At 38.5% G+C, this 11,731-nt stretch overlaps 1 protein-coding gene across 1 annotated transcript; it reads left to right on the top strand.

Annotated features, from left to right (window-relative positions):
* The first annotated feature begins 190 nt into the window (after nt 1-190).
* Nucleotides 191-11,171, top strand: LOC122843532 (nucleolar protein dao-5-like). Its single transcript, XM_044138342.1, has 20 exons — nt 191-443; nt 1,457-1,573; nt 2,250-2,354; nt 2,437-2,538; nt 2,666-2,866; nt 3,188-3,391; nt 3,498-3,566; nt 3,907-4,017; nt 4,107-4,220; nt 5,700-5,900; nt 6,266-6,379; nt 6,465-6,566; nt 7,182-7,286; nt 7,370-7,492; nt 7,576-7,725; nt 8,075-8,194; nt 8,264-8,365; nt 8,438-8,563; nt 10,232-10,375; nt 10,457-11,171. Exons 1-20 carry the CDS (start codon nt 398-400, stop codon nt 10,519-10,521), a joined length of 2,421 nt encoding a protein of 806 aa, XP_043994277.1. The 5' UTR covers nt 191-397; the 3' UTR covers nt 10,522-11,171.
* The last annotated feature ends 560 nt before the right edge of the window (nt 11,172-11,731 follow it).

The raw sequence follows: 11,731 nt of genomic DNA, 5'->3' as shown, positions 1-11,731 counted from the left end.
AGATCCTTCCTAGTCCCAGCCATTAGCATCTACAGCAACTCTTTGAAGAAATTTTGGAAATATGAATTGAAACATTAAATTTCCATTTAAGGTTAAAGTATTTTTTAAATTGAGTTGAATTTCCCAGTTTTAACTTCGATTTTGTTGCTAAGCGACGACGATAGTCCGAGTGACGCGTCATCAACACCCGCCGCCCGCCTTTTCTGTTGGAGCTAACCGGAAGAAAACAAAGCAGTGATTAACGTAGTATTTAGTGCGGGAACTGGCGGGTTTTAACCTTTTGCTCGGGGTTTCATGAGCTCGTAGCCGTGCGTGCTGTTTGGTGGAGCACCGCAGGGAGCGGTGGGGTTTGATAAAAGCAGTAAAACCCGCCGTGATGAAGTGAGAGACCGTGAGGATGGACTGCAGCACGGCTAGCAGCATGGTGGCCCACCGATCTGCAGGTAGCCGCTTCTACTCATTACTACACCACAAACTGGGAGGAAATCACTCCGCTTAGCTGCTCTCACCACAAAGCGGTTGCGGATGGGCAGAAAATAATTTTCAGGTCGAGTGAATTCCTTGGTTTCTCATGGATTCATGAGATTCATCCATTCGTCCTCCCAAGAACTGATGTGCTGTTTTGGTAAAATCTCAGCAACACTGGAGCTGAAACACTCTGCAGACGTGCATTTGAAAATAATAATGGGCTGTTTTATGGAAATGTAATGCAAAATTTCCCGCAATCCAAACCCAGTACACATTTATATTTCTAACAGCTTTTATTCTCTTGCAGAGGACTTGGCCCAGTAATGCTGAGGGTCATTGTGACTTAGAGTCTCTATTTCTGACTTTTGACCTGGTTAAACTCTTTGTTTTTCCAACTGTAGACTAGAAACGAGCCCACATGATTAACTGGGATGGATCAGTAAATTATTGCCAAATTATATAATCAAGTCTTAATTAAGGTTGCACTGATTGCATTTTCAGGCCGATCACTGATTTTTAAAAAGCCTGACCTTACGATTTTTAAAAATAAGGGACACCGTGAATTGTTATAAAGTCACAATACAACTATTGAAGCAGTTCCACTGTCTACATTTCATAACTTTTATAACTGTAATAATTGTGGTTATTGTTATGCCAATAAGGTACAACAATATTATCGCTGATTGCGATAACTTCTGGGACAAGTCAACACCCAGAAATATTTATTATAATTACAGGGTTAATTAAGATCAATATGGACTTTATTAAAGCAAACTGATTTATTGATTAATGCGACAAGCCTGGCAACAAATGGGTCTTAATAAATTATAAAATGCATCTGTTTCTATGCATCATTTTAAAACAAACCATTGAAAAAACAACTAATTTGATGATACTCTTACTTATTACAATCTACATTTGAATACTATGTTTTTAATTTAATAATTGCAATGTAAATTAACAGTAATGTTCCTGATTAACCAATCAGGGAAGGAAAGCTCCAGCTCTGATGAAGAGGAGTTCGTCCCGCTGTCGAAGCTCCTCATGAGGCCGCAGAACGACGACAAGAAGTCATGTGACAACGCCAACTCAAAGAAGAGCGGAGGTGACGCCGACAGAACGCGTTAGTTAAGGCAGGGGTGTCCAAAGTGTGGCCCGGGGGCCGTCTGTGGCCGTTGGAGGGATTTTTTTGGGTCCCCCAAATGCAATTAAAGAATGATACAACTTTGACCTGCCCAGGTTCAGACTCACACTGCTTATTTTTAATCAGGGTAAAATTATTACCAACATAATTTCTCACATTAGGAAGTTTTAAGCACAACATAAAGTGTTTGTCTTTTTATTAACAGTTTTTTATAATCAGTAGAACAGCAAATGTGTAGAAACTTTCACGGAAAAATTGCTGTACATAATTTATTAAACTTTCAGCATTTTGAAAGGAAGTGACTCAAATCCTTTTCTTACAACAAAATAAATTTGTTCAATAAAGTCCAAAAGTGTTTGAAAACTAGATGAAATGTCTTTTAAGTTTTCTACTATCAATTACATTAGTTTTCTGCAAAAAACAACAAAATTAAACAGTTTTAATTGCTTGATTTTATTTAAATTTTTCCATTCTTATTATCTTTTAGGCTGTGAATTACTCCTGAACCTTTCCATATCTTTATATTTTTTTATACCTATATTTTTGATTTTGGCCGTGTGATAAAGAGTTTGGACACCCCTGCTTTAACGACAACAGGTTTCAGTTTGGATTTTTTTAACGTTGGATTATTTTCCAGCTTCAGATAATTCATCAGACGATCAGCCGCCAAAAAAACCAGCAGCGAAGGAGAAAAAGGAAACTTCTCCTGCCAAATCTGACGCCTCAGAGGACAGGAACTCCGGTAGCTTCGCCTCACATCCCGTTTCTGCAGCTCGGCTCCCGGAGGCCGGTGTGAATATTTATTTTACTTTTTTTCTCCTCAGATTCCAACGCAGCTGACGAATCCGATAACGAGCCTCAAGGGAAAACATCCAAACCTTCAGCCAGAGCAGCGAAGAAGCAACCAGTCAGCAGGAAGAAGAATGGTGGGATCACTTTCTGTCGGCGCTGCTTTGTTTCGGATTGTTGTCTTGATAAAAACGTCCACATGATCATTCCTCCACCACCGTGCCTCATGGATGAGTTCTTTAGAGCTAATGTTTCTGTCTGTAGCTTCAGATGATTCCTCGGATGACGAGTCGCTACAAGAGAAGAAGAAACCATCAGCAAAAGACAACAAGGATTCTCCTCCCAAATCTGACGCCTCAGAGGACAGGAAGTCAGCTGACGACTCCGATAACGAGCCGCTGGTGAAAACCTCCAAACCTTCAGCCAGATCAGCGAAGAAGAAACCAGCAGGCAGGAAGAAGAAAGGTGGGATTTCTTCTTCTTCGACTTCGCCCTCTTTACTTTCTTCTTCACTTTCATCTTTTTTGCTTTTGTCTTTGTTGCTAATATTTTTTTCACTTTCTTCTTCAATTTACTTTTTTCTTTCCTTTTCTTCACTTTCTTCTTTTTGTTTCTTTGTCACTTTTGTTTTCTTCATTTCTGAAGAAAACAAAAGTAGAAAGCTGTGATTACTCTTTGTCCTTGTTTCTTAATTTCAGATTTTGTCAGCTAAAAAGTCCACATGATCATTCCTCCACCACCGTGCTTCATGGATGAGTTCTTTAGAGCTAATGTTTCTGTCTGTAGCTTCAGATGATTCCTCGGATGACGAGTCGCTACAAGAGAAGAAGAAACCATCAGCAAAAGACAACAAGGATTCTCCTCCTCCCAAATCTGACGCCTCAGAGGACAGGAAGTCAGCTGACGACTCCGATAACGAACCGCTGGTGAAAACCTCCAAACCTTCAGCCAGATCAGCGAAGAAGAAACCAGCAGGCAGGAAGAAGAAAGGTGGGAAAACTTTTTTAGATTGTTTCACTGTCATGTTCTTATAAGCTGAAAAATCCCAAAGCATCATACCTCCACCTCCTAACCTCACTCATTTTTCTGACTTTAGCTTCAGATGACTCCTCGGACGACGAGTCTCTGAAAGAGAAGAGAAAACCAGCAGGCAGGAAGAAGAAAGGTGGGAAAACTGATAAATTAGATGTTGCTTTTGAAATGTGATTCACTAGAACAAATTAGAAAAATAAATGGTTATTTTCTGACTCATTTTGCAAGAAGCAGAGGATATCCGCCATGTTTGCTAAAAGGCAGGAAGCTACTGCTGCAAACTGCAGAGCGACTTTCTGGAGAAAAACATTTTTATTAAACACTTTAAGACAAAAAAACAAGAGGAAATCATCAAAAATATCTGTCAACTAAAAATAATGCATTGTGACTGTAAGCTGCTCAGGTGTTGTGGCAAGCCATCATTCCTCCACCACCGTGCTTTAGCTACGTTCTGTTTGAATCGTTTCTCGTAGCATCAGACAACTCCGACGACGAGCCGCTAACCAAGAAGAAGAAAGCAGCAGCGAAAGACAAAAAGGAATCTTCTCCTCCCAGATCCGAGGAGTCAGAGGACAGAAACTCTGGTGATTTTTCACACGTCCTCGTGTTTCTGCAGCTCGGCTCCCTGAGGGTGCTGTGAATATTTATCTGTCTTTTGTTTCTTCAAACACAGATGATGACTCTGACTATGAGCCTCAGGTGAAAACATCTAAACCTTCACCCAGAGCAGCAAAGAAGAAGAAAACTCCAGGCAGAAAGAAGAAACCAGCGGGGAGGAAGAAGAAAGGTGGGAATACTTTCTATCTTCTTCTTTTGCTTCTGCTTCCCATGTTGGCAGCTGTCTGGGACAATTTTCTGCAGTGTAATCCCCTTTTATTAGTTTATTTTTACATTTAATTTTGTTTTATTTATTTACTTTTTATTCATATTCATAAAAAGTATATTGATGCATGTTCTTTGGTTCAGTTATTTTCTTACACTCAATACATACAACATATTCAGCTTTTTTATTTCATGTTTTTATTTTAAACATATTTGAATACAAAAGTAGTAGCTTTCATAAACAAAGTATATTATTTGCATAAAATGTAGAACTTTCAATGCATGTAAGGTATTTTTGCTCACTGAATGCATTTCTCTATGAAAATCTTCCATTTAGCGGAGCTAACATATCACACATTTCAGGCTTTGTAATTTTTCCTCCGCTACAATACACTAGGGCAGTTTTAAAACACAGTCTGAAACGTTTAAACCTAAACCTGCAGAACTATCTACAATAAATCTGACTCTATTAACCTTGGTGTATTAAGTAACCCAAAATACACCAGACTAGAGATTAGCTGCTAAGCTAGCGGAAAAACTAGCATCCCTGCGCCGAAAAGCTAACATGTTACTACAGTTATTTAACTCTCAAAACGTCGTTTACATAGAACTAGTTAGTGCTGTAATAAATTTTGTGTGACTAAATCTTCATGGAAATCATATATGCTTGAGGCTTGACGAACGTTATCAACCTTTAATCAAAGAAAAATATGACGGACTGTTTCCATCTTGTTTGCTTCTTCATGTTTCCCAACCAACCGTCTGTCGAGAAGCACTGCCACCCTGTGGTCTAATTAGGTATTACACATCCATTCAATACAACTGCAGCCCTCGAGGGCCGCTGTCCTGCACTTTTTAGATGTGCCACAGGTACAAAACACTGGAATGAAATGGCTTAATGACCTCCTCCTTGTGTAGATCAGTTCTCCAGAGCCTTAGTGACCTAATTATTCTAATCAGGCGGTGCAGCAGAGGCACATCTAGAAGCTGCAGGACAGCGAACCTTGAGGACTGGAGTTTAACACCCCTGCTTTAAACTGAATTTTTATTGTTAAATTATCAATAAAACAAAACAATGTTATTAAATGTTGCATTCATATTAATGTACATTCAAAGACATAACTTAGAAATAAAGTAAATATACATAAAATATCTAATCAGAAATTTCATGACTATCTCCATGTTAAAACCTTGACTTTAGGCTATGACATCTTTACTGTTATCACTGAGAATACCTCACACAAGAACAGTGCAATTAACAGTGTGCTAATGTGTGCAGATAATTCTTTTTAATCATTGAAAGGTCCTTTAATTTGACTCTGTACTTTTAGTTTTTGTCATAAAACTTTAACATTTTAGCTTCACCTTTCTTCTACGAAGACATTATAGGTTCTGTTTGTGTTTAGTGCTGAGTTTTCTATCTTCAAATCATTTCTGTCTGTAGCTTCAGATGATTCCTCGGATGACGAGTCGCTACAAGAGAAGAAGAAACCAGCAGCAAAAGACAACAAGGATTCTCCTCCCAAATCTGACGCCTCAGAGGACAGGAAGTCAGCTGACGACTCCGATAACGAGCCGCTGGTGAAAACCTCCAAACCTTCAGCCAGATCAGCGAAGAAGAAACCAGCAGGCAGGAAGAAGAAAGGTGGGATTTCTTTCTTCTTCTACTTTGCCCTCCTGGACTTTGACTAGACCAGATCAGCAGCTAGGCTTTTCTCCAGGTTCTCGTCTTTCAAATCATTTTCTTGTTTGTTTTAAATCTTGTTTTTAGTTTTAATTAAATTTTTCAGGTTTCATTTTCAGTTTTAAGTCCTTTTATAGTTTTATGTTGTTTTGTTTTTTTTCAGTTCAAAAACTTTTCTTATTTTTTTTCAGCTTCATTATTTTCCATTTTATATATGTTTTTGTTTTAAGTCCTTTTTCTTCAGTTAAGTATTTTTTCCAGCTTAATTTTTTTTGTTTTATTTTGACAGTTTGTGTTTATTTCTGATTTTCCTCTGGATCCTCCAGACGCCTCCTCGTCCTCCGACGACGAGCCGCTGACCAAGAAGAAGAAAGCAGCAGCGAGAGTCAGAAAGGAATCTTCTCCTCCCAGATCCGACGAGTCAGAGGACAGAAACTCTGGTGATTTTTGTCACACGTCCTCGTGTTTCTGCAGCTCGGCTCTCTGAGGCCGCTGTGAATATTTATCTGTCTTTGGTTTCCTCAGATTCAAACGCAGCTGGTGACTCTGACTACGATCCCCGGCTGAAAACCTCCAAACCTCCAGGCAGATCAGCCAAGAAGAAGCCAGCAGGCAGGAAGAAGAAAGGTGGAGTTACTTCCTTATTACTTCCTAATTAGAATAAATTACATCTGATTGATGTCATTCTTTGCTGTTACATTATGAAACACAACAAAACGATTTCCTGAATTTATTTATTATGTTTCTGCATATTAGATATTTCTGTACTTTGTGAAAAGTTTCTATATATTTACACACATTTTCACACCACAACGGTTTTTATGCAGCATTTCAGTACACCACTGGGCTGGACTTTGACTAGACCAGATCAGCATTCAGTGGGATTTCTCTTTGGAGTCTTTCTTTCTGTCAAAATTTTTTTTTTGTATTAAATCTTTTTTTTTAGTTGAATCTTTTTCAGTTCCAGATGTTTTTTTGTCAATTTTTCTTATCACCCTAAAATCTTAAATGTTCAAATCTTTCTGTCCAGTTTTCATTCCATTTTTTAAAAATCCAGTTAAAATTTTTTTTTTTACTTTATTTCTGTTCCAAATCTTTTGTTTTGTTTTAAGTCATTTCTTCAGTTTAATTTTTTTTGTTTCAAATCTTTTTTTAGTTTTAATTTGTTTCATTTTTGTAGTTTTATTTTGACAGCATAGAATCAGTTTTTGTTTATTTCTGATTTTCCTCTGAATCCTCCAGACGCCTCCGACGACGAGCCGCTGACCAAGAAGAAGAAAGCAGCAGCGAGAGTCAGAAAGGAATCTTCTCCTCCCAGATCCGAGGAGTCAGAGGACAGAAACTCTGGTGATTTTTTTGTCACATCCTCGTGTCTCTGCAGCTCGGCTCCCTGAGGCCGCTGTGAATATTTATCTCTTTTGTTTCCTCAGATTCAAACGCAGCTGGTGACTCTGACTACGATCATCAGGTGAAAACCTCCAAACCTCCAGGCAGGTCAGCCAAGAAGAAAACTCCAGGCAGGAAGAAGCAACCAGCGGGCAGGAAGAAGAAAGGTGGGATTTTTTCTACCTTTCTGGTTGTTTTCTCCTCCTGATGAATAAAGCGGTGAAACAAAACGTTTTCTTTCCCGCCGCAGCGCCGTCAGAGCCGGAGGAAAGCTCAGACGACGAGCCGTTAACCAAAGTTGTTCAGAAACTTCCTGCGAAGAGGAAGAGGAAACCCGTCCAGCTGTTCTCTAAATCCTCTCCGGTTGTGAAATCCAAGAGGAACGCCTCCAGGAAGAGCGGTGAGCCCAAACCGGCCTTCCCAAAATCTTCTCTTCCTCATTCAAACTGTCAAATTCAGCTTCAGATCTTTTCTCAGTTTTAAAAGTTTTTCTTTTTCAGTTTCAGATCTTTATTGTTTCAGTTTTTTATTCTGTTTGAAATCTATTTTTACTTTGACATCGTTTTTAGTCTCAAATCTCTTTTCCTGTTTTTGTTTTAATTTTTAATCTTTTTATTATTTTCGAAACTTTAATTTATTTTTAGTTTCAGATTTTTATTGTCAGTTTCAAATCTCAACTCTTCCTCTTTAAAAATGCTCCTCTCTTAATTTAAACTAATAAATTGGTTTCACTGTAACTTGTTTTTCAGTAAACTACGCTGAGACGTCCAGTGAGCACAGCTCTGATGACGAGCAGCTGCTTGTGACGAAGACGACGTCAAACGATTCATCGGGGAGAGCCGCGGCTTCAAAACGAAAATCCGTGAAAGGTGATCCGGTTGCCGGTTCGATTCCCCCTGCGATCAGCTCGGCCGCTAACCTGCCGGTTTGTTTTTCAGACGCTTCGTCGTCCGACGGCGACGGCTCTACCTGGCGGAAACCGGGTCGGAAATCCACGAAGAGCAAGAGGCTGCGAGGAAGACCGCCGAAGAAATCCTCAGGTTCTGCAGCAGCAGATACAGGCTCACCGCTGCCAATCACTCGTTTTAACGTTTGCTGCTTTTCCCTGGCAGGAAACTGGGATGATGACGACAGCTCAGATGACGCCGCCGCGGCGAATCGCTCCAATCGCAGAACAAAGAGCAGAACAAAAGGTTCGACCTGGAAACGGAGGAATCAGAAGCAGAAAACGTGGAAAGGTAAAAACAGTTTCACTGGGATGAAAGTGGAAATTTGGAAATCACTTTCAAATGATTTAGTAAACAGCAGATCTAAATTTCTCTGGTTGTCTTGATTTCTGCAGATTCAGCAAATTATTAGATTCACAAAATATTGTTATTTGTTTCTGGATAAAAGAACAAACGTTGGACTGAAGCAACATTTTTCTGGTGATGATCTGTTGTCTGGTTGATTTCTGGGATGTTGCAGCTTTTATTCTACTAACGCTGGAAATGATCCCAGATTTTCAAACAAAATGTGTCAGAAAAGGCTGAAAACATCCAGCTTCAGTCACCAGGTTCCCTGGAAACCTGAAATAAATCTCAGCAGGGGCGATTCTAGGATCTGACCTCTGGGGCTGCTGAGCCCCCAGAGGAGATATTCATTATTCTGTTTTCTAAATCTAACTGCTTATTTACAGACATTCACAGACAAAATTAAGAGATGTGTTGTCAGTAATTCATAGAATAAACAATGTTCATTTTACTCAAACATTAACTTATAAAACGTAAAATCAGAGAAACTTTAAATCTTTTCCAGAGGTGAATAAACTCAGTTTGAAACAGAATCAGATGACATCAAACCTGATAACATCTGATAACATTAATGAGACACAAACAGCTGTGGAGTCACTCAGTCCCACTGTGGAAATTAAAATAAAATCTACTGAAAACCATGCATTTCATCTGAAGAACATTTTACTAAAGTCACAGGATTAATGAACCTAAAACCAGTTTATTATCAAGGCAGAAGTTCAGGTAAAAACTAGTTTTAACCTGAACTTTATTTAAAAATCATTCTTAGAAATCACATTACCATTATTATTTTTATCTGAACGTTATATTGGCCTTTTTTCTTTAAATAAGAATGAAGGAAGTGGACATGATGAGTCGGGTTTTATTATTTCAGTTCATGAAGTGGGTCAGTAGTTTCAGTACCAAACACCTTCCTGTTCACACAGAACCAGCCCAACATCCTGCCCTGTTCTTTAGTTTGACCTTATTTAAGTGACTCCAGAGAAATTTGGGAAATTAATTACAAAACACAACAGTCACTAATCAAACTTCAACAAAGACCAATAAGAATAATTAACGAGGCGAAGGACCAACACATTATTTATCCAAATGTTTTGCACACACAACATTTTGTACAAATATTTTATTTGTCACTGAAATTTTTCCTGTTTCCAGAAAACATGAAGAAACAATTTATCTGCACACTATGTGATCAAACTGTTTAGGTCAGTTAGAAAGCAGCAGATTGAACTGAATCGTGACTCCAATGCTTTCCATCATTCTGAGAAAGCACGCGGTGACAGTGGAGAGGAACAACTGGAGAGGAATCCTCCAACGGCTCCAGATCAGCAGCGCCCACCAGCTGAGGGAAAGAAGGAACCAGGCGTACTTTCTATAGAGGAACAACAGAGAATAAAGCTAGAAGCTGAAATAACAGCAAATAATGCAGAGAGGAGAGTAGCAGGAGAACGTAGCAGGGTTGGAAGCCCACACAGCTACAGAAATAGCTCAGGTGTTTCAGGTAAAGTTTTAGGCCCGGCCCTGTGGTACTCCAATGTGTGTAAAGAAAAACTGCTTATAGCTCACAGAAGTGGAGTTTGTTCCTTCCTGGTCATCATGGTGTTTTTGTTTCAGACGTACCGAGCAGCATTTCAGACGAGGAGGCTGCCATCCAAACAGCCAAACACGCAGACGTCACCAGAAAGGTGAAAGTGGCTCTGAAAAGGTGCGACGCTGAAGACAAAGAGTCCGCTGCAGCCGCCACAAAACCCACAACAGGTGAGTCTTCACGCCGGCCGCCATTAAACCTGCAGCGAGCTAACGAGGGCGCTAACGCTTTGGTTTGGTTTTTCTCCACAGAAGAAGAAAAGACTGAAGAAAAATCGACAGCAGAAAACCCAGAAAAATCCTCTGAGGAGGAATAAGAGACAAAACTAGTTAGTCCTGAATTCATCTGTAGGATTTTATACATTTTGTTTCACGTTGTTTAGGTTTGGGACCAACTTTTCCAGGTTCCTGAAATGTTTTTTTTTCCTTATTTGTGGCTGTTTGCCTGAAGTTCTTCTTCTGGTTTTTAGAAATGTTTTTAACCGTGTTGTGAGTCGTCGTCCACTCTGCATGCAGGTGCACACACCTAGTTTTAGCATTTTCTTTTTATATCAGTAGGAAATTAGGTGAAATCCCTCGTTTAGTGTCATAATAAAATTATTTAACCACCTCCTATAAAAAAGTTTCCCAAAGTATTTCAAGTTTAGGGAAAGAAATCGGATTTCCAAAACATTTTTTATACTTTAAAAGAACTTTGGCAGAATGAGTTACTGAATTATGTGATGTTTTGAATATAAATGGATTTAAAAAAGGGTTTTCTCTCTTTTTTGGAGGAGAAATGATGGTGTTGGAAATTCTAACTTTGATTTTCTTTTTTTTTTCATGATGATCTGCAGTATGCTATAATATTTGTCCCGTTTAAGAAAAATGTTTCATGTTTAAAATATACCTAGTGGTGTGTTCCTTGATGTTCAAATGTGCAGGTTTTATGTATGTTAATATTAAAATTTGCTACATTATTTGAAAATGAGTCTTTATTCATTTTCAATTTCAAGAATTAAAAAAAGTTTAGAGTGATTTTTAGAGGTAAATGCTACTGCAGTGTTATGATAGCCTTTCTGAATAAAAACAAGACACACTGATTGTTTGCATAATATAATTATGTATCTTAATGTTGACTTGAATTTGCTATTTGTGCTTTTAAAGTCAAATATTTGATATTCCGCTGCTGCCAGACGTTTACACTGATCACTGGTATAATAATTCTGGATGAAGAAAAAATACTGAATTTACTGGTTTGCATAGAAAATGAAAATATTTTACAAAAATGAGTTCTCGTTAAACTATTAGCTTTTTAAACATCAATAAGGGATCAAAAATTCTCTAAAATTACTTTTCAGAGAGCAAAAATTTAAAAAAGAGCAAGAATTAAACAATTATGAACATAAATATGAAGTCAAATAAATATTTGAGTGAAATCGGCTTTTAAATATGTTTAAATATTTGTCTTGGGGGGTCAGTGTCCAGATCCAGCAGTTAAAAGTAATAATGTGGGATGTAGTGACCCCTAGCGGCGCAGCTTGGAAT

Source organism: Gambusia affinis, linkage group LG14 (genome assembly GCF_019740435.1).
Source record: "Gambusia affinis linkage group LG14, SWU_Gaff_1.0, whole genome shotgun sequence".
Classification (NCBI taxonomy): Eukaryota; Metazoa; Chordata; class Actinopteri; order Cyprinodontiformes; family Poeciliidae; genus Gambusia; species Gambusia affinis.
This window is presented reverse-complemented; position numbering and strand designations above follow the sequence as displayed.

Coding starts and splice junctions, on each gene's coding strand:
- LOC122843532 (XM_044138342.1), top strand. CDS start 398: ATGGACTGCAGCACGGCTAGCAGCATGGTGGCCCACCGATCTGCAG. Junction 1,574..2,249: donor CAACTCAAAGAAGAGCGGAG/GTGACGCCGACA, acceptor ATTATTTTCCAG/CTTCAGATAATTCATCAGAC. Junction 7,493..7,575: donor AGCGGGCAGGAAGAAGAAAG/GTGGGATTTTTT, acceptor TTCCCGCCGCAG/CGCCGTCAGAGCCGGAGGAA.